This window comes from Sceloporus occidentalis, unplaced genomic scaffold (assembly GCF_023333645.1).
Source record: "Sceloporus occidentalis isolate IW3139 unplaced genomic scaffold, rSceOcc1.0.p SCAF_1, whole genome shotgun sequence".
NCBI lineage: Eukaryota > Metazoa > Chordata > Lepidosauria > Squamata > Phrynosomatidae > Sceloporus > Sceloporus occidentalis.
The window spans coordinates 32,104,398-32,125,752 of record NW_028316981.1 but is presented as its reverse complement, the minus strand read 5'-3'; the positions used below and the strand labels follow the sequence as shown (position 1 = coordinate 32,125,752).

The 21,355-nt window shown below is 41.6% G+C and overlaps 1 protein-coding gene across 1 annotated transcript in view; it reads left to right on the top strand.

Moving 5' to 3' along the window:
- Positions 1–709: 709 nt before the first annotated feature.
- LOC149321292 (prickle-like protein 2) overlaps positions 710–21,355 on the top strand; it is a 364,893-nt gene continuing 344,247 nt past the window's right edge. The window contains exons 1-2 of the mRNA XM_089519000.1: positions 710–871; positions 2,647–2,732. Of these exons, the coding sequence (XP_089375126.1) occupies positions 827–871; positions 2,647–2,732 (131 nt within the window). The 5' untranslated portion in view covers positions 710–826. The remainder of the gene's footprint in view (positions 872–2,646; positions 2,733–21,355) is intronic.

Here is a 21,355-nt window from a genome sequence, read left to right as displayed (position 1 = left end):
TTCAAAATTCAAAATTTAATATTTTTTAAATAAAATTTTGATTTTTTAAAAATATTCTTTTAAATTTTTCTTTAAAAACATTCCATTTTAGCCAACTCTCCCCTATGTATACGTAAACCCATTTAGGTTGTGCATATGATAATTGTAATTTGAAGGTATAATTTTTTAAGATGTGGGTAGTGTTTCTGTTGTGATGAATGGCATGGCATTCCGCAGTGTGTGGGAATTCTGATTTACGAGTCCCATGAGTGCAAAAGAACAAGCAGGGCTGAGGACTGTGTATGGCAGGGGTCCCCAAACTGTGCCTTTGTAAGAGGATTTTGGACTTCAGCTCCCAGCATCCCAGACTATTGGCCAACGTGGCTGAGGCTTCTGGGAGCTGAAGTCCAAAAGAAAATCTGGGAAAGGGCAGAGTTTGGGGGCCACTGGTCTGAGATGGGAGGAGGAGGAGGAGGAGGTGAATGAAGGGGGTGACCTCCAACTCTAGGGTTAGCCAGAAAGAGGGAGGGGAAGGAGGGGCGCCACTGAGAAAGCCCCCCAAGGGGCTAGCCCTCATGGAGGAGGAGGAGGAGGAGGAGGAGGAAGGAGAAGAGGCGGGAGGCTGAGGAGCCCCTCTGGAGGCGAGTGGGAGGTGGGAAGGCAGGGCTGAGAGAGGAGAAAGGAGGCGAAGGGAAGAGCAGAGCAGAGCAGAGAGGCTCAGGAGCTGCTCCTGGGAAGGCGGGAGAGAAGGAAGGGGGCCGGCTGGCTACCCAAAGCCCCTCTCAGCCGGACAGGCCAACAGCCTTGCCCCCCTCCTCCTGCTCCTCGGCCTCAGGGAGCTGCCAGCATGTTCCTGCGGAGCGCTCGCAAGCGCCTGGCCGGCTCCAGATCCGTGAGTAGCAGTCCCTCAGAGGCTGGCGGCTGGGCAAGAGGAGGGAAGGGAGAGCCTTGAGTGGAGATGGGGAGAGGGAGCTGCCCAGGGGACAGGAGCAGCAAGGAGAGGGGGCTCACCTTTGGAGGACATGGAGCAAGCTTGTTTTCTGCTGCCCCAGAGAACAGGACCCGGAACAATGGGCGCAAGCTGCAGGGAAGGAGCTCCCCCCTCAACCTCAGGAGGAACTAACTCCCTGACAGGGAGAGCTGTTGGGAGGTGGGAAACGTTGTCTCCCAGGAGGGAGGCTGGTGGGGTCTCCTTCTTTGGAGGTTTGGAAGCAGAGGCTGAGGGGGGGGCATTTTGGGGGCTGCTTTGGTTGTGAGTTCCTGCATGGCAGAATGGGGTGGCACTGGATGGCCCTTCTTGGGATTCTCTGAAAAAGAGGAGCACCTGGCAATATCCCTCCTCGCAATAGCCATCCATGCTCTAAAGGGAGAACCTCTTGAAATGCCTCTTGGACAGAAGGCTGGAATGGAGGGCCACCTTTGGCCCCTCTGAAGCTGCCCCTGTTTCAAGAGGCCTCTCTCCTGATCAGGGGGAGATGGAGCCCATCTCAGGTGGCCCCCTGGCGAGGGGTCCCCCCCACTCCATCCCTTCTCTTGCATTTGGAGCCCTAGAAAATAAAAATAAACAAGAAAACTTTTATTTCTAACCCACTTTTCTGTGATAAAACAATCAAGGCGGCTACATGGTCTCAGTTGTCCCTCGCCCTTAGAGCAAGTTGCCTCATGGCCACTCCATGGACTTCATAGGGATTTCTCTAGGTGAGGAAGACGCAGAGGTGGTTTGGCGCTTTCCTTCCTCTGGAATATAGCCTACTACAGCACCTGGTATTCCTTGGCAGTTTCTCCTCCAACTGCTAACCAGGGCTGAACCTGCTTAGCTCCTAAGATCAGAGCCACTGGCACCTTTAGGGAACTGAGGGTCCAGAGGGCCTCCCGATGTCCTCCCTTAGAAAGCCAGGGCATGTCCCTGAAGATGGAGGCCTTCCCATGTTGAGCGTCTCCCTGGTCCTCTCGGCCACCCCTTTCCCTCTCCATCCTCCCCCACCAGGGTTCTTCTAGGGAGGGATGAACTAGAGAAAACTCAAGGGTTTAATGGGTGACTAAGGAGTCAACATCAGGACAACTTTCACTGACTCCCTCCATTTGCCCTTTTGTATGTTTTATTGTGGTCTGTCTTTTTTGTAACACCCCTTGAGTCCCAGTATGGGAGATAGGTGGGAAGGAAATAAAGTGATGGCTGATGGATGAAAGCCCTTGTTGTTGCCGTGTGCCCTTATGTTGTTTCCAACTAAAGGCAACCCTAAGGCGGAACTATCATGGGGTTCTCTTGGCAAGAGTGGTTCTGAGGGGTTTGCCTTCCCCTGAGGCTGAGAGCATGTGATCTGCCCAAGCAGATTTCATGGCCAAGCAGGAATTAAAATCCTGGTCTCCAGAGTCGTAGTCCAACACTCAAACCACTACACTGCACTGGGTCTCATATGGATGCTCTGGGAAGGATTAATAAGATGATGGGGCTGCTGGCTCCCAATAAGAAAATGTATTGAATTTATGTTTATTTTATCCTATTATTTTGCTTTATTAGAAACCCATTCAGATCTACTTTCGATCGTGTCAGTGGCCAGCCATCAGCTGGGATGTCCTTTTCCCAAGGCTAGGTTTCATTCTTGCAGGGGCAGAGAGAATGCATCGCTTGTATTTATGAGACTCTCTTTCTTTTCTTACATGCAGTTGACTGCCTTGGGGGAGCTGGAAAGAGAGCGGCCTTGCAACAGGTGCGGTGACCATTGTCCAGGCTTTGAACTGCACAAATGGAGGTAAGGTGGCAAACCTGCCATGTCCTGAGGAACTGTGAAAACAGTGTAAAACACGTGGTGAAAACCATGCCCTCTGTGCGTTTGTATGCATTTGCTCATTTGACCCCAGCTCCCCATTAACTTTGGGTTTGTTGTATTTTCTGCCTGCGACTGTCTAGCTGTAGCTCAATTTACCTTTTCACAGATTGTTCTCATACACAACCTATGATGTATCTCCCCCTCCCAGCAATGGCAGATCTGTCCCGCGTTTCTAAATAAACTTTCAGAATCCTCGTTCTCCTTGCTTTGGTTTTTGACAGGCACTTTTGGCAGTGTTTCGTCGCATGTTTCATTTCTTGGGGAGGACCACACTCAGTCTGTGACGTATTGGAAGATGCCTCCTGTTTTATTTCACAAATATAGTTTAACTTGCTCACGTTCGCAAAGTATTCTCCTCCTACGAATAAAGTTATCCAAAAGAACTGAAAGGTATTCAAGATTGCTAACAGCTAGGGCACAAACGTGTATGCTCATCTGAGATGAAAATCAGTTCCTAAGACCATTCTGGTTGCAGTTTCTGGGGGATTCATTTTTTCTTATTTACCTGTATAAATAAAGTACATGGCAATAGATCTGGAGAATCGTAACCTCAGTGTATCATATTGCACTTTGCTACCTTTGTAAAATTGTGCACTCTGCTGTTTCTCAGTGACATGCAAAATTACCTTTGTGTGTGTGTGTGTATGTGTGTGTGGCATATATGTCACATTTCCTTTAGGTAATTTCCAGTCCTCCAGAACACCACTCCAGCAGTTCATCAATTGTGTATGTTTTTTCCCATATCACTGAACTCAGAAGAGTTACCTTTTGGACTACATCTCCCAGAATCCCCTTGCCATCATGACTGAGGGACTCTGGGATTTACAATCCAAAAGTTAAATTTTATAAACCCTGACTTTAATACCTAAGTTGCCTTTTTCTTATCTGTGTCCACATCCTCAAGATTACAACTGCAGCCTGTAGGTGGACTAGCAGAGTGTAAATCTCCTCCAGTGTTAGTATGCTGGTGCTTGAGATGAGTGTGTTTGTGTGTGTGTGTGTGTGGGGGGGGGTGCATGCCTTTTCTATTGTGGGTGCACAATGGAAGCCAGAGGCTCCTGGGCATGGTGCCCCTCCCAAACAGTTGGTTGTGGGAGTGTGCCAGGTACTCTTGCTGTCTCAGAAAAGAAAAATCACCCATTGCTACACCTTAACAAGGGCAGACACTTCTTTCCTGGATGTGCAATGGAAACTAGGCAGTGCCAGGGCTGACATTCACAACCAATTTCTGGCAGGGGCAGGGCAAGACACTTTCCACTTTGTACACTCTGGGGCAAAAGCATGGCACAAGGCAGGCCTGGATATGTCTTCACATATCATGTTTCAAAGAATACAGTGGCATACCTGGGGGTTATGCCAGTGTATACCACCAACAAAAGTCCATCTTTTTCCCCCTTGTGTCTACTCCAAGTCCGAAAGCAGATAAATAACAGATTACGTGGACACCTTCCTTTTGTACCCAGGTTTCACATCATATGTTTTTACCCCTCTCTTTTACAATCTTGGTTACATTTTTTGTGTACAAACACCCTGTTTTCTATTCAGAAAATGGCTTTCTTGCACAGAAAGCAGGTCATTTTTTTGTTTTGTTTTTGTGCAAAACACCCTCACATGTTTTTCTCCACAAAAAAAATAAAAAAAAATTCTGCATTATCTGCTCCTCTTTTAACCATTTTGACCCCCCCCCCCCCAGTTTTGTATGGTCAAGCTGGGGAGGGGGAAGGAGGAGAGAGCCAAATCATCATATTCTGGAGTGGATTTGCAACAGTACTCAAAATGTTCAGGTGATTTTTTTTACCACTGCATTTTCCCATCCCTGCCAAAGGCTTTCACATTAAAAAAATTGATAAAATAAATTGGAATATGTATTCAATACGAGAATTTCCCAGTGTATCATTTTGTTGTTTGTTTTTAATGTGCTGATGCATGTCAGAAGCTGCTAGAGTTTAGCTGAGTACCTTTGTGGTGAGTCTTTTCAGGGTTTGGATTGCCTTGGTGCATTTAGACTACTGTTGATCTCTTCTAGACAGAAGGGCTGCAAATGCTTACTTTGTTGGCTCGAGCCTCACCTGAGGTTCAGGTTGGAGTATTATGTCTTGGGATGAGCGTGGAAAAGTTTCTTCCACCAAGTAGGCTCTTTGATGATGATTTTCATAGTTTAATCCAGCAAAAGAAGGAAATCTGTTCTTAGGCTCTCAAGTTCCTGGCTCACTTCTGAATTAGGTGCCTATGGTTCAGTCCTGGCAAAGCACCAATGCCTTTTCTTAGTGTATGTGCACAGACTTTGCCCAGTCATTTTGTGGCCAACTGATTTCATTCTGCAGTAGGAAAGTTCTCTATTCTGAATTCTGCCTTTCTTTGTGATTCACCACCATGGGTTGTGTGGGTGCACCTGCCATTGCTGTAACAGAGGATGCAATCGCCTTCTGGCTCCAGGCATTCCATACTGTGATGTATCAACTGTTGTTACAGGGCAGCACTGGCAGTGCTGTGGGGGAAACGTTATGGTGCGACTGACACTACCACACACCAGTACTTGGCTTCATTCTCTTTCCGTGTTCTCGCCCACATGCAGATCTATTCTTCCATTTGCAAAGGTCAAAGTACAAACTGTAATGATTTTATATAAATAATATAAACAATAAATCCATCTTTGTTATTTTGGAAGACAGGATAACCTACAGTCCTAATGAAAGATTGCCTCTTGTGCATAGTGTGTGTGTGTGTGTGTGTGTGTGTGTGTGTAATAAATGGGGTGAAATATGCTGGTCCTGTGCCAGTACCACCAAGTCCAGGTCTTTCAACCTTTGTGTGGTTGTAAACATCTGAATGGAGAGCATACATGTGGAGTCCCCTTCTCAATGTTTCTAAACATGAGAAGATTTAAGGAGGCAGAACTAGGAAAATTCACTTTTTGGGCTACTACTCAGAATCTTCCTATTGAGCTTGGCCAGTAGAATACTAGCTGAGTGTTTTTCCAAGTTGTACTCCAAATGTTAGTGTCTCTTTCTTCCTTTCTCTCTTTCTTTTTCAACTTTTGGGGAGGAGCAATGTTGGGATAGCCTGCTTCTTTCTCAGGGTGTTAGTTCTACATGTAGGAAGTGAATACAAGGGCATCACTAGGATGGTGCAGGAGGTGCAGGCTGCATCAGGTGACACCCTAAGTGAGGGTGACACCACTACCCAAACACCTGCCTTTTGGCATAAATGGGTTGTGGCATTCACCTGCACCCCTCCATCCTCCGTGGAAGCAGACTTTAGAGCCCATACAGACAGGCCAACATAAAGCTGCTTTGTGTCACTTTGGAGGTATGCTTTTTAAATGATGCATGCATCTTAAGAGGCCCGAAGCCACACTAAAGCCGCACAGCTTCCAGTCTCTTAAGATGCATGTATCATTTAAACAGCATACATCCAAAGTGACCTGAAACAGGTTTATTTGGGGCTGTCTGTACAGGCTCTTTAGACTACAAAAGCTCATGCTGCTAACCTCTTTCTTTCAGTTAGTCTCAAAGGTGCTACAAGATCTCTCTACATGTTGATTCTACAGACTAACACAGCTATATCCCTTTAAAACACTGAAGAGATGCTGTGTAAATACATTTAGGCTGTGTATATCATAATGTAATTTAAAGTATACAGTCATCCCTCCATATTTGCGGCTTTGATATTTGTGGATTTGATTATTCATGGATGTCATTAATATGTTCTCTCTAGGACTGTCTAGGTCCTCCAGTGCAACTCTGTGGTCAACTTTAACTAAAAGTTGCACTGAAAGACCATTTGTAGCTACTCCAGTGCCATTCTATGGTCAGTGTATGTTGGACATTGACCACAGAGTTGCAATGGAGGACCTAGAGATTCCTAGAGAGGTGTCCTTCAGATAAAAACATGGTGTTTTTGTTATTTGCGTTTTTTCCATATTCACGGGGGTCTTGTTCCCCTAACTCTAGCGAATATGGAGGGACAACTGTACTTTTAATTTTGCTAGTTGTATATGTCACAACTTTTGCCATCACATTTAGTGATGTACAGAAATTACCATTTATAAGTAACATTACAAAAACATCACTAAAGAGTTAAGGGAAGTAATAATGCCACTCTATTCTGCTCTGGTCAGGCCCCACCTGGAATATTATGTCCAGTTCTGGGCACCAACAATTGAAAAAAAGATGTTGATAAACTGGAGCATGTCCAAAGGAGGAACGACTTAGGGAGCTAGGGATCTTTAGCCTGGGGAAGAGAAGGTTAAGGGGTGATATGATAGCCCTGTTTAAATACTTGAAGGGATGTCATATTGAGGAGGGAGCTAGCTTGTTTTCTGCTGCTCCAGAGACTAGGACCCAGAGCAATGGATGCAAACTACAGGAAAAGAGATTCCACCTCAACATTAGGAGGAATGTCCTGACAGTAAGAGCTGTTTGACAGTGGAACAAACTCCGTTGGAATGTAGTGGAGTCTCCTTCCTTAGAGGTCTTTAAACAGAGGCTGGATGGCCATCTGTCGGGGATGCTGTGATTTAGATTTCCTGCATGGCAGGCCTGGATGGCCCTTGTGGTTTCTTCCAACTCTATGATTCTATGATTTGGTATGGGAAGAAGTCATTGGGGGAGTCAGCAGTTCTCAACCTGTATATGCATGATGCTGTACAGTTCAGGACCCAAGCAACTAGAAGTACTGACCTCGTCATGAAAATAATGACTCTGCAAAGAGTACCAAAACTTAAAGACTAATGGCTGTAATAATTATATTAATCATGGCAGGGGGGAATTGTAAAAATCTGATTTTTGCTGAAAGGTTGAATAGCCACTCCAAAAGCCTGGTTTCTGGCAGCTAAAATATCCTGTGTTTTTGTTTTTTGTTTTTGCTTTTCAGCCCACTTTCCACTGACACAGAGGCCCTGAGAAATTGAGCTTGGCTTTCAGACTGAATCTGCTTGCCTTCGCTTATCTACTACAGCTTTCTATTCCCATGAGTCAGATGTTTTCATAACAGTTGCCCTGTGACTGATATTTGGAGGTGCATTGTCATTAATCCTGGAAGCAATACATACCAATCACAGCTAATAGCCATTGAGACCCATTGCCTAGAAGCCACACATGGCCATCAAAGCCTATGTGGGTTAATAAAATAGTTGCACATATCAATACTAAAATGGAATCACAGCTAATTAAAAAGCATAAGGTTTCACAACTGCGGTCCATAAACAAAGAAACTTTTCTTACGATGTCCCTGCCTCCTGAGTAAAGTAGAGCCATTGAATCAGTGGGATTTACTTATATGTTGCCATGCCATTCAACAGTTGATTCAGTAGGTCTACTCTATGTGGAACTAACCAACAGGATGGCAGCTGATGGGTTTCTGTGGGCCTGTGAATCTGACCTGAGTTGCAGCCAGAATTGTAACAGAGCTATCAAAGGAGCTGGACAATATCCCCCAAAACAGCACCTTTAAAGATCAAACTAAAATCCTGAAGAAATCCACCTCCTCACTTTATGTGGGAGCCAGAAGCTACCACTGCACAGATACCCTATCCATCCCATAGCCCTCCCCACAAGATTGGGACAGCATTGTTAGCACTGCCATCATCATAATCAGCCATCATTTATATTTTTCCCAAATTGGAACTCATATAACACCAATTTTAAAAGATCTTCATTGGCTCCCAATCTGCTTCCAGGCGCAATACAAGGTGTTAGTTATTACCTTTAAAGCCCTACATAGCTTGGGTCCGATTTGCTTACGGGAAAGCATCTCCCTATACAATCCGCCCCGCACTCTTAGAACGATGGGGAAGAACTTGTTGGAAGTAACAACAACCAAATACGCTTTAACTTCCCAAAGAGCTTTTACAATAGCTGCCCCAAGACTGTGGAATAGTCTCTCGAAAGAGATCCGTCTTACTGCCTCCCTGAAAACCTTCAGGAGGGCAGTTAAGACGGCGCTCCTCTGGTGAGCATACCCACCTGGCTTTTTGTAAGACATGAATCCACCTCCCTGAACTCTACTGTCGCCTGTAAATCTTGTTTTTAATTTTTAATTGCTATGTATTTTATCGAAGTGCTGTGTGTTATTTTATATTGTTTTTTAAATTATGTTGTGATCCCACCTTGATCCACCCGGGAGAGGCAGGAAAATACAAATAATAATAATATAATATAATATAATTATTAGTATTAGTATTATTACAATTTAAAAACATTGTTAAAAATTCACAAAATACAGAAGTTAAAACACAGTTAAACAATCAGAAAAAATAAAATAAAACCAGATCTACATATATATCATTCAAACACACATGCACATATGTACACACAGCTTAACGACTAACAATTTCCAGCAAATTGTGTGAGATGGGCCTTATGTGATCACTCTGAAAATGCCTGTCAGAATCCCCAGCAGATCTCACAACATGGGCAGGATTGTAAGGAAGAATACATCCCAGCTTGGCCATGACAACCCACTGGGTGACCTTGAGCAAGTCACACATTCTCAGCCTCAGAGGATGGCAATGGCAAAACCCCTCTGAGGAAATGTTTATCAGACCTTCTTTCTCCTCACCTTCCCACTAGGGCCCTCCGTTCTGGTAAAGTCGGCTGTCCCAGCCCAGGATTTCCTCTGCCCCATCTTGGATTCGCCCCTTTTCACTCGCTGCCCCTCACTCCTGGAACCTTCTTCCCTCGCGAGCAAGGGCCATCACTTCTTTAACCAGCTTCAAAACGGAGTTGAAGACCATCCTGTTCAGAGAAGCGTTCCCAGGCATTGCAGATTGTCACTTGCTATCTGATGTTCTTTTTGTTGCCTGTTTTATTGAATCATTTCTTGTATTGCTATGTGTTTTATTTGTATTATCCTATCATTTTTTAGATTGTACGCCATAGGCAGGTTTACTTTTTTATATTTGTTGTTTTTATGTACAGCGCTGTGCAAATCTACAGCGCTATATAAAATAATAATAATAATAATAATAATAATAATAATAATAATAATATGTGCCAAGAAAACCCTGTGATAGGTTCACCTTGGGGTCACCATAAGTTGGAAATGACTTGAAGGCACAACACACACAGAGAGAGTCCTTTAAATAGCTGTGTAGGACTTTAAAGATCATAATCAATATTTAAAATTTTGCCTGGAAATGTACTAGCAGCCAATGGAGCTGTTGCAACAACAGAGTTGTGTGCTCCCTGTAACCATCACCGTTTATTAATCTGGCTGCAGCCCTTTGGACCAGTTGAAGTTTCCAAACAGTCTTCATAGGCAGTCCCACATAGAACACATTACAGTAATTCAACCAAGATATAACTGAGGCATGTTCCCTTTGCCCTCCACCCTTCTGCCAGGGGGAAACCTATGTGGATAGGCTTCCCCAGGATGTGTGGCTCTGTGGCCTTACTCTCCCAAAATCATACCAGCCCACCTCCCTGTGCACAAAGTATTTGTGAGTAACTTTTCTTACCTGCTGTGTGTGGTCCTGACAACACAAAAACGTAACATACAAATCAGCCGAATTAATTTATAGCATACGACAAAAGCTACCAAATCTTTTCCCCCTATGTTAAAATGCTTGATGAAGCTAAAAGAAAACAATAGCTTTCAAGGGAATGTACAGCTTAAGGAAACACGGCTACATCAATTAACCACTGGGGTTCTTAAGCTTTTTCTTCATAATCTTTTAACTGTACAGTTTTGCTGTTAAATGTAAATTGGACTTGGGGCTTCAAAGATGGGAATTTACAAGATACCTTGGGGAGAGGAGAGTTTCTAAGCCTGCAATACATTCAAGAAGCAAATCATCCCAATTGCTGATGCAGGCGTTGTGCATTTATTATCATCATGTGGAACCTTATGCTTCCTAATTAGCTGTGATTCCTTTTTAGGCATGATCTGTGCAGCCATTTTATTAACCCGGCTAAATGTGCTTCGGGTAAAAGATCAAAGGGGATATTTAAAAGACTTTCTTGAAATGCAGAGGCTGCATTGATTGATGATGGAAAAATATTGCTGGAACATTCTGTCCCCTCCCCTCCTTTTCTTCCCCTTCTTCTTTCATGAAACACATCTTTTTTTTCTTTCTTTTTTTTAAAAAAACTTTGTTCTTTATGTTTTCAGAAGCATACACTTGTTATTAAATGCTAAAAATATTTTTGAGAATAATTTATTAGATTTTATTAGAAAAACACCTCAATATAAATTTAAAAAATAAAATAAAACTCTCTTCCAGAAATCATAGCCCCACCATAGCAGAGCATGTACAGTGATGTTCATCATGGCAGTGCCACTGTGGTTACTCCATGTTTATACCCTTCTGTGCACTTGCCTCAAATGTGGTTAGCACATGCTGGCACACACCCATGAGTTCCTCTAGTCCCTTCCAGAACATTTCTACAGCAGGGACACCATCTTTGGTCTGAATACAGAAGTTGATTTTGCTTTCATAAGGATGTGTGATACTATAACCACAGAATTCCACTTCAGGATCTTTCATGATCATGTACCGAAGGGAGTTGCCAAGGGTGTGGTTCTCATCATGGAGCACAAATGTGACACAGCTCTTATCTGACCCTTCAGTTTGTACCATCTGCAGTGCCCTGGGCCTCCTCCTCTTCTTCTCCTCCACCGCTGCTGCCTCTTCACTCTCTGCCATTTTCTTTCCACAATCCACTAAACCTAACCAGGATAAAAATATTTTTGAAAGAAAGTAATTTGAAGCTGGCTCCTCAAATCTGTGTTTTGTTTATTTCACAATATGTGTAAGAATCCTTCACTTATTTCTTTACATTTTTTTAAAAAAATCCAGTTTGAATCAGCCATGCAGATAAACCTAAATAAGCAGTAGTCTATGGTCAAGGCAAAATAGCATATCCAAATAGCTGTCAAGGGACTACCAGTTCTGCTCTTTTGACATTGTCCATTCCTCCTTTCCCAATAGTTCTCTCACTTCCCTCCTTGCTAGGGCCAGAATCACGCAGTGATTAGACTAAGACTCTAGGAGACCAGAGTTTAAATCACCACTCAGCCATGGATTCCCACTGGACAATACTGGGCAAGTCATACTCTCTCAACCCCAGAGGAAGGCAAGGGCAAACCACGACTAAACAAAACTTGCCAAGAAAATCCCAAGATACATTTGCCTTAGGGTCACCATAAGTAGGAGACAACTTGAAGGCTCACAACAAGAACAACACCCCACCTTCGACTTCACAACCCACCTGTTGCTGTTTGCCATTTGCCCATCTGCCTTTCTCCCAGAAGCAGATTTTAATAAGATGTAGTTGTGATAAGACAAGAGCAAGGAAAGAGTTTGGAAAAGCTGCCAGTTTGGACTAGCAATCCTCAGAATTCACCAGGCAATAATGAAAATTGTACAACTTGTAGCTTATCTTAGTACAGATCAAGACCTGAATCTGATTGTTGGCCCTAACTATCATTTTTGTTGTTGTTAACCACCCACAGGTGGACATCTCCAAGACTCCCTGTCCTCCACTATTCTGCTTAGTTCCTGCAAACTCATACCCATAACCTCCTTGATAGAGTCCCTCCATCTAGCATGTGGCCTTCCTCTCTGTCTATTTCCCTTTGCCTTTCCTAATATTATTGTTTTTTTTTCCAGTGAATCGTTCCTTCTCATGATGTGGGCAAGGTACAAAAGCTTCGGTCTAGTCTTCTTGGCTTCCAGAAAGATTTCTGGCTTGATCTGTTCTAGGACCCGCTTGTTCACCTTTTTGGCTGTCCATGGAATCCTTAGCACTCTTCTCTAGCACTACATCTCAAATGAATTGATTTTCTTTCTGTTCGCTTTCTTAACTGTCCAGCTCTCGCATCTACACATGGTAATAGGGAATACAATGGCTAGTACAATTCTGGCTTTACATTTCAGAATATTTGCTAGCTCATACATAGCTGCGCTCTCCATTCTTAGTCTTCTTATGATTTCTTGACTGCAGTCACCACTCCGATCAATGTTTAGTTCCAAGTATGAGAACTCTTACTATTTTTATTTCCTCATTGTCTAGTTTGAATTTGTGTAAATTCTCCATGGTCATTATTTTTGTTTTCTTCATGTTTGACAATAAGCCTACCTTTTCACTTTCTTCCTTGATCTCCTTTAGTAGTTGCTCTAGGTCTGTGATGTTTTCAGCTAGTAGTATGGTGTTGTCTGCTAACTATCCTAACTGTCATAGACATACTGAATCGCCGGGAACTTGCTAAGTGAACAGTTATGTCAATTATACTGATTTAATATAAATGAATTAAGTCTTAGGAATTTAAGGCTGAAATGTAATACAGTTATACCTCAGTTAACAATGTAGATATGTTCCTGGGCATTAATGGAAATATTGGCACCAGAGGCATAAATAGTATGGAAAGAATAAGGATAGGTTGCTATGTCACAAAAATGAAGAGTTCAACATGTTTTTGCAAACCTTTTTAGTAAAAACTAATAATATGACCTTGGACAAGTCACACTCTCTCAGCCACAGGGGAAGGCAATAGCAAGCTTCCTGAACTAATGTTGCCAAGAAAGCCTCATGACCTTAGGATTTCCATAAGTAAAAAATGACTTGATGCAACAACAACTTTAACATGCGCATGTGAAATGAAACACAGTCAAATAAGCCTTGCCTAAGTAAATGATGAGTCAAGTTTGACTGAGGGCAGCTAACAGTGAGAACAACGAAAGTAAACAAAAACATTTTGACCCTTCTAGAGGCTTCTTTTGAAGGCTTCTTCCAAAATGGTTCCAGGGATGATTTTTCTTTTTCTTTCACCAGCCTCTACTTTGCTTACTATTTCCATTTTGGTGGCCACACCTAAAGATCTATGCTTTTTTAACGTCTCATAGCTGGACAGCTGGTGAGAAAGGCTAGTCCGCTCACCCCTTTTCTCTTATTCTTTGTTGTTCATGCATGCTCAGTAGGGGATTCTGGAGTTAGTTGCTGCTTGCCTTTATTGTTATAGGCAGGCATGCCTAGCTACAGTTGGCTAGGTTAAAGCAGAATCCCCTTCTTTCCCAGCTCAAGCTTTACTGCATTGTTTCCTGCAGATGTGCTGCTGCAACCCAACAATGAAAGTGCCCAGTCTTCCTTCAACATTCTTTTCATGGTGGTGCTGGCAAAATATTCAGGCTACACACACAGACACAGAGAAGATAAAACAGGGATAGGCAGGCATAAAAAGACTGTAAAAGGGAGCATATTTATCAAAGGCTTTGTTAACAGTGGTGTGTTTGTAAAGGTTTAGAACTCCCTCCCTTGTCTTTTCAATGTAACATATATATCCCAGAAATTACAGGGGTTTTAAAAAAGGAAATGCCTTCCAAAAGTTACACAGCCTTACTTTGACCCGTTGATCTTTTGAAGAAGTTAGTCTGTTGTAGGGCATCTATTGGGAACTAATGGATATATTAAGGTACATGCTGATGTTAGTATCCAATGGTATGTAGAAGAAGTGAGTCATGACAAAGCCTTTCTTTAGTAGGTCTAAAGTATCTCTAACAGAAAGCCCATCTGAATTTTATGCCTCAAGTATAAGGTGCAGCAGTGATTCAATGGCATCTTATAGGTTCCATGTTGATTATATGACATTTTACTTTTATTTCTATTCTTACTTTTATCTTTGATCTTATTTTTAATGGAGAGAGCAAATAATGTATATTTTGGCTTGTTACCAATTACTGTATGTACTCATGTATAAGTCTAGAAATTTTGACCCAAAACCCTGAGTTGACTTATCCATGGGTCAATGTAAGTAACTCACACACACACTCTCTCTCTATCTCTCTCACACATACATATAAGTATATACATAACCATCCCCTGGTGAAAGGCAAGTTTAATTTGCCCTGGAAACACTGACCCCCCCTTCTATTCTCTCATCCATCCAGCCTTTGGTATATGCACAAATAGTTATGCCTGCTGGAATTTTGTAAGTTATATAGGGCATTGTTTACCTTTGATTCAGTCCTTGGAATCATAGAATCAGATAGTTGGAAGAGACCACAAGGGCCATGCAGTCCAACCCCCTGCCATGCAGGAACTCTCAATAGAAGCATACCCAACAGATGGCCATCCAGCCTCTGTTTAAAGACTTGCAAGGAAGGAGACTCCACCACTCTCTGAGGGAGTGTGTTCCATAGTCAGGAAGTTCCTCCTAATGTTGAGGTGGAATCTCTTTTCCTGTAGCTTGCATCCATTGTTCCAGGTCCTGTTGTCTGGAGCAGCAGAAAACAAGCCTACATCCTTCATTATGTGTCCTTAAGTTTTAACCTCAACCTACTCATGGGTCATATCAAAATCCATAATTTTGGCCCCAAAACCTGCCCTTCACTTATACTTGAGGTAAGCTTATAGTTGAGTATATACAGTAGTTAATTATTTCTTAATAGAAATAAAGTCATTTGAGTATTTCAAATATTGAGTATTAGATGAGACCCAGCATGGCATGGTGGTTTGATTCCTAGCTTGGTCATGAAACCCACTGGGTGACCTTGGGCAAGTCACACAATCAGCCTCAGGCTAACCTCCTCTCAACAAATGTTGCCAATATATTGGAAATGACTTGAAGGCCAACAACAACAACAACAATTTGATGAATACTGTACACATTTTCCCTTTTTATTACTTACATATTGTCAGCCATAAAAGTTTAAAACTACCTACTCTTTGAATCACCTTGATTTCACTGAGTCTCCAAACCAGTTCCACATGTTATTGGCCAATTTGTTATGTTGGGAAATACATGAAGCTGTCCAAGTCAAAGTATTTCTTCATTTAGTCCAGAATTGTTTGTTCTGACAAATAAGGTCACTCCAGGATCTTCTTGTTGTGTGCCTTCAAATAGCTTCTGACTTACAGAAACACAATGGCAAACCTATCATAGGATTTTCTTGGCAGATTTTGTTTAGTTTTGCCTTTGCCTTCCTCTGAGACAGAGGGTATGACTTGTCTAGAGTCACCCAGTGCATTTCCATGGCTTGGTCTCTAGAACTGGAATCCAGTGCCCAAACCACTGTACCATGGTGGCTCTTGGGCAATGGTATTTCCCAGCTTTGCTACCTGATATCATTTTGACTTCAGATCCCAGTTACTGAACCTGAGACCTTATTGGAAAGCCAAATGTGCTTTGCATTAAAACATCCCAGAATCTAGTGGAAATTTTGTCAGTTTCTTACACCTCTATGCTACACACATATGTGTACATGCACACACACACCACATATCTTTCTTAGATATGAAGACATCTGTGAACTTTGGTAAATTCTTCAAAAACAACCTGAAAATGAGGTGTTTCCCCACATGGACCAGTTGAATGAATAGGCTCATACTGCTATTTTCAGTATTCTCATTTGTATCTGCTTGCCATACAACGTAAAGATTGGGAACCTCTCAGAAAAAAAGCAATTCCAATCCAGCACTTAACATGATTGGATACTGAACGACTCAAACACAGACTTTTAAAAGCCAAGCAACACAGTGACTTGTTGTATGATACATCATCAGCTACCATTTAATTTATACACTCATGCTAAAGTAACTATACACAATAATTATAATTCGATATTGTAAAAAAAAAACCTGAACAATTTTAATGAATAAAACCTCAATTGATGGGAGCAGACCCAGAATGTTTACCTTTTTCAATACTGCAGTCTTATATACCATTTATCCTCTCCCGCAGTTTGGCATTATCTATAATTACAACACCTTTCCTTGTCCATATATGGACCGTCAGCTCTGCTTACCTCAGCCATTCCTGCTGTGTTGAAAGCACTTACTATCCTCAGAGAAATTGAAACCAACAAGTGTGTGTGTGTGTGTTGGAAAGCACTGAATTTGATGTTAGTGCAGTTAGGCACTGAGCAGAATAAAGAGTTGGATGGAATCAGAAAATTGCTCTAGCCTTAACATCTCATCTCTTGATTTAAAACTGTGTTTGGTCCATCCCTCTCCACAGAAAAAGATGCTTCTGGTATATCGGACATGACTAAGTCATTTAAAAAAAGATTGCTAAGTATTGTCAGTGTAATACAGATAATGCTTCCTTATGGTTTACACTGTGGGTGTTAGTAGTGGCCACTTGCAGGGTAGTAATTTTGTATTTGAAAAATCTTTGGCATATTTCTGTGTCTTGGCACTGATATGATGGTCAAATACTGAAATACCTCAGAGTTCAGACCTTGCAGCTTTAGCCATGCATGAATGTGCATTGTACAGACCCTAAGTAAATATATTTTTCAGCATATGGTCCTCCTACATTAATTAGCAAGAGATTTAATTGGGCATCGTCTTCATAATGTTGAACAGCAGAATAGTTTTTCTGTTGTAAGGAAACTCTGCCCATGGTTCGACCACCTACCTCCTAGATTTCTTGGTTTACCAGCATTGTATTTACAGCAGTTAGTAATGCCTAAATATAGAACAGCTTTCACTCAAGTAAGATTAAATACACTATCGTCTGCTGTCCTTCAAGGCTGCTTTTTGTTTGTTTTGTTTTTCCTAATCCCATTGCAAGATTGGGTTTGTCCTTATGGTGATGGCATCATTCAATCAGTAGTCCATGTGCTGTTATTTTGTCCTTTTTACAGGAATCTGAGGAGCAAACTGATCTCCTTTCCCTTGACATCTATGCCAGGGTGTTCATCTGATTTGTATGCATCCTTTTAGCAGACCAAGACAACATGGTGACAACTATGTCTGCAAAATTTATAGTGGGTGCTGTTAAAATAAGATAGAACATGTTTTTTTGAGTCCTGATTTTATATAGCTTTCAGAATGTTTTGCATTGTATATTATATGGACTTCATTCAACTATATTTAAAATTGCAACTTTTAACTTTATTAGAATACTGTAGTTCTATTGCAATGGCTTGTGGCTAATGCAAATAAAGGATCTTGAATGTATATGACTGGCCCATGTTCATATCCTATGTATTTCTTCCCTTCTCCCTCTACCCAGTTTCTTTGCATTTATATTATAAAAATCCTTGAAAAGAAAAGAAAGCCAGCCACTGAAAACCCTGGGTCTGGATGGTGAATGCCCTAAAACAAACATTCTCACCCACGCCCATCCCTATAATTACAGCGCTTTAGAAATAAAGTTTAATAATAATAATTAATAATAATATAATGGACCGATCCATCCTCAAAGTTCCAAAATATGTTCATCCTCATTGAACCCACAGATTATCATTTGGATTGTTTTGTGGTCATGTTGTAAGGTTTGCAGAAGTCCTGCCTTGGCTGGTTGTTGTTGAGCACACAGAATCAGTATTCTGAGAACTTGAACGAAAGGGAGGAGATGGGGGAGTTACTTGGAAGTACTCCAAGTTTCTCATTCTGTGTTGCCAAGCTTCTCTTCCTGCATTGCTAATAATAATTTTAAAAGTACATGACACTCTCATCTGCATCTCTGGAGATGGTCCTGATTTTTAATGCATTGATCTGTACCCGCAGCAATATATGTCAGAACATCTGAAGTCATGTCTGTGATGTGGCAGTTCAATTGTATTGCTAAGATTATCTATCTATCATATAAGTAAGCAGAATACCTTCCAAATTTGAATGCCTGTGATCTGTTTTTAAAACAGTTATATTACGAAAAACTGATTGTGTTGAAATGTTAATTTGTGCACATGTTGTGAGGAATGCTTTTCTACCATACATTTTAACACATCAGGAACTCTTGGTTCTTGAACATCACTTGGAGAAAGTGCCAGTTGTGTGCAGAAGTGAAATCCTGCAAACTCCTCGGGAGTTGAGTTGTTGTTTTCTAATCAGATCTACTTTTCATTAAATGGCCTGCCATTCAGCTTGTTAACAAGCTTTGGGCCTTAAATAAAGCTGTCATTGGAACCGGGTGACTGAATAGCTATTAGGAGTGCCTTCTGCATAATGCCCTCCTCTCTACAAAGAGCAGGCCAGCTAAGGAGAGAATGGAGAAGGGAATTTACAGTCTGTCCCTAATGCAATTAGGATGAATATCTAAGCCTTTAAAGGCAACAAATGGTTATGAGTGAGATGAATGAGGCAAGTTTCATTTACCACCTTGAAGCCCTTTTGATTATTTTTGAAAACAAACCTATTCAAATGGACACTATTTATAGTTAAATGTTAAACAGCCTATAGAGTAAGCTGAAAAGTACAGTACCCTCCCTATCAACAGATTCTGCACCCATAGGTTCAACCATCCACCGCCTGAAAATATTCCAAAAAAGAAAATTTCCCAGAAGTAAACCTTGGTTTTTCATGTTGTATAAGGGAAACCATTTTACTATACCACTGGATATAATAGGACTTGAACATCAATTAATTTTGGTATCTATGGGGGTGAGTGAGTCCTGGAACTAAACCCAAATGGACATTAAGGGCCCCTTGTAGTCTAAGGAATAAATGAAATTAAATTTTCTTAATCTATTTGGGCACATGCATATCCTTATCACATTTTTTGATGGCTGTCCAGATTCTCTTGCATGTTTCCTTTCCTACGATAGCTTTAAATATCTGGTTGACACCAAGAAGTTACCCTTGTTCGGCAGGTGCAGAAATATCATGCTGGTGTTATCTTCTCTGACTCATTGCCTGGTGTACATTTTGGTCTGAGAAGTCTCAGATCTTTCTGCCTCTCAACTGTTTCCCATCTTCATGGTCAAGAATTCCAGGACATAGCCTCCTTTCGCATTTTGTCCTTTTTAAGAAAGGCATTTCAAGAACAGAATCTAGTTGTTTTCTAGATCTAGTTTATACAAGAAAAGTTAAGCATGCTTCCAGGGAACTGAAGGAACCATTCTTCTGACTGACGTACTACATTCTGAATTGCCCCTCCTGTTCTCTATTACATATTAACAAATGACATAATTAGGAAGGATATTTGAAATGGCCTTTGGAAGAATGTACAGTAATGCTCCCTGAAGATGGATAATGGAATTGCACAGTTGTTTTTGGTAATGCATTGTCTATAGTATCATCAAAATCTTAGTACATTTTCACTAAATATTGTGACCTCATAGGGAAAAGTACTTTATCTTTCAGAATTTGAAATTTTTATACAAAATGTAGAATTGCAATCTGAGTTCTGACTTTGAGTCCTTGGAGTGGATATGTGAGCATGCAGGGACTGGCTTTGGCAGCTCAGATGAATTTCTTGCTGCATTTTTGGAATGTCAGTGTTCAGAATGGCAAGTGCAAACCTTTCAAAATCTGAATTCAAACAGAAACCTCATTTTAAATGGCATGTATATACATGGTTTTCTAGGTGTCACTCAAGCCAACTTGCTTGCTAACGCTTTGCACATTATGATCTGATGATGCAGCCACACATAGCACTTCATCTGTCACATAGCTCTATGACATATTTGTGTGAGAGAGCAATCTTGAAAAAATAACACTGCTTTCTGTGCTTCATTACACTTTCCACTACCATGGGTTCAATGGCACTTATGCTATTTCTTCCACATTGATGTATGCCTAGTTAGTGGTGGCTTAGTGGTTAAGACGCCAGTTCTGAAGATCAGAAGTTTAGAAGGTTGGCAGTTTGAGGCCTTGAGTGCTGCATGATGGGAGGAGCTCCTGTCACCAGTCCCAGCTTCTACCAACGTAGCAGTTCAAAAGCATGCAATTGCAAGTAGATAGGTAGGTACCACTTCTCAGTGGGAAGGTAATAGCGTTTGGTTCAGTCATACTGGCCACATGAACACCAGAGCAGTCCTTGGACAACCCTGGCTCTTCAGCTTAGAAACAGAGATGAGCACCACCCACTACAGTTGGTTACGACTAGACATTCATGTTAAGGGACTACTTTTACCTTTTTTAGTGGTGGCTAGTGGCTTGAAACTCGGTTTCAGGGAGATTTCAAGCTTGATCTGTTCTAGAACCCATTTGTTTGTCTTTGTGGCTGTCCACAGTATTGTTAGCATTCTTCTCTAGCACCATGTCTCAAAAAATCTCAGATTTTCTTCCTTTTGCCTTTTTTACTGTCCAACTCTCACATCTGTACATGGTGGTGGGGAATACAGTGGCTTGGGTGATTCTGACTTTAGTGCTCAGTTGTATATCTTTACTCTTTAGGCTCTTCTCTAGTGCTTTCATGGCAGCCCTTCCCATTCCTAGTCTTCTTCTGATTTCTTGATTGCAGTCTCCGTTCTGATCAATATCTGATCCAAGCTATAGGAAGTATTTTTATTATTTCAATTTCCTCATTGTCTAGGTTGAATCCTACTCACAACTTATCCAACAGTCATATCAAGATCCATAATTTTGCCAAAGCTGCCCTCAACTAATACATGAGTATATATGGTAGCTTGAACATTAAAGGGGCCATTCAAAGCGCTGAACTCTATCCCTCCAAATAACCCTAGCACCATGAATGGATCTCTTAAATTTCAAGCTAAAACTAGAAGTGGATTCACTGCTCCAGTGACATGGGACCTGCCAGACACTACTATGTCTAGCCAAGATCCTACAGTGACACCTGAGTCTGACTGCTCCATCCTGAGATAATTTAAAATTAATTGTCTAAATCAGTGGTGAGTGACTTATGCTACCATA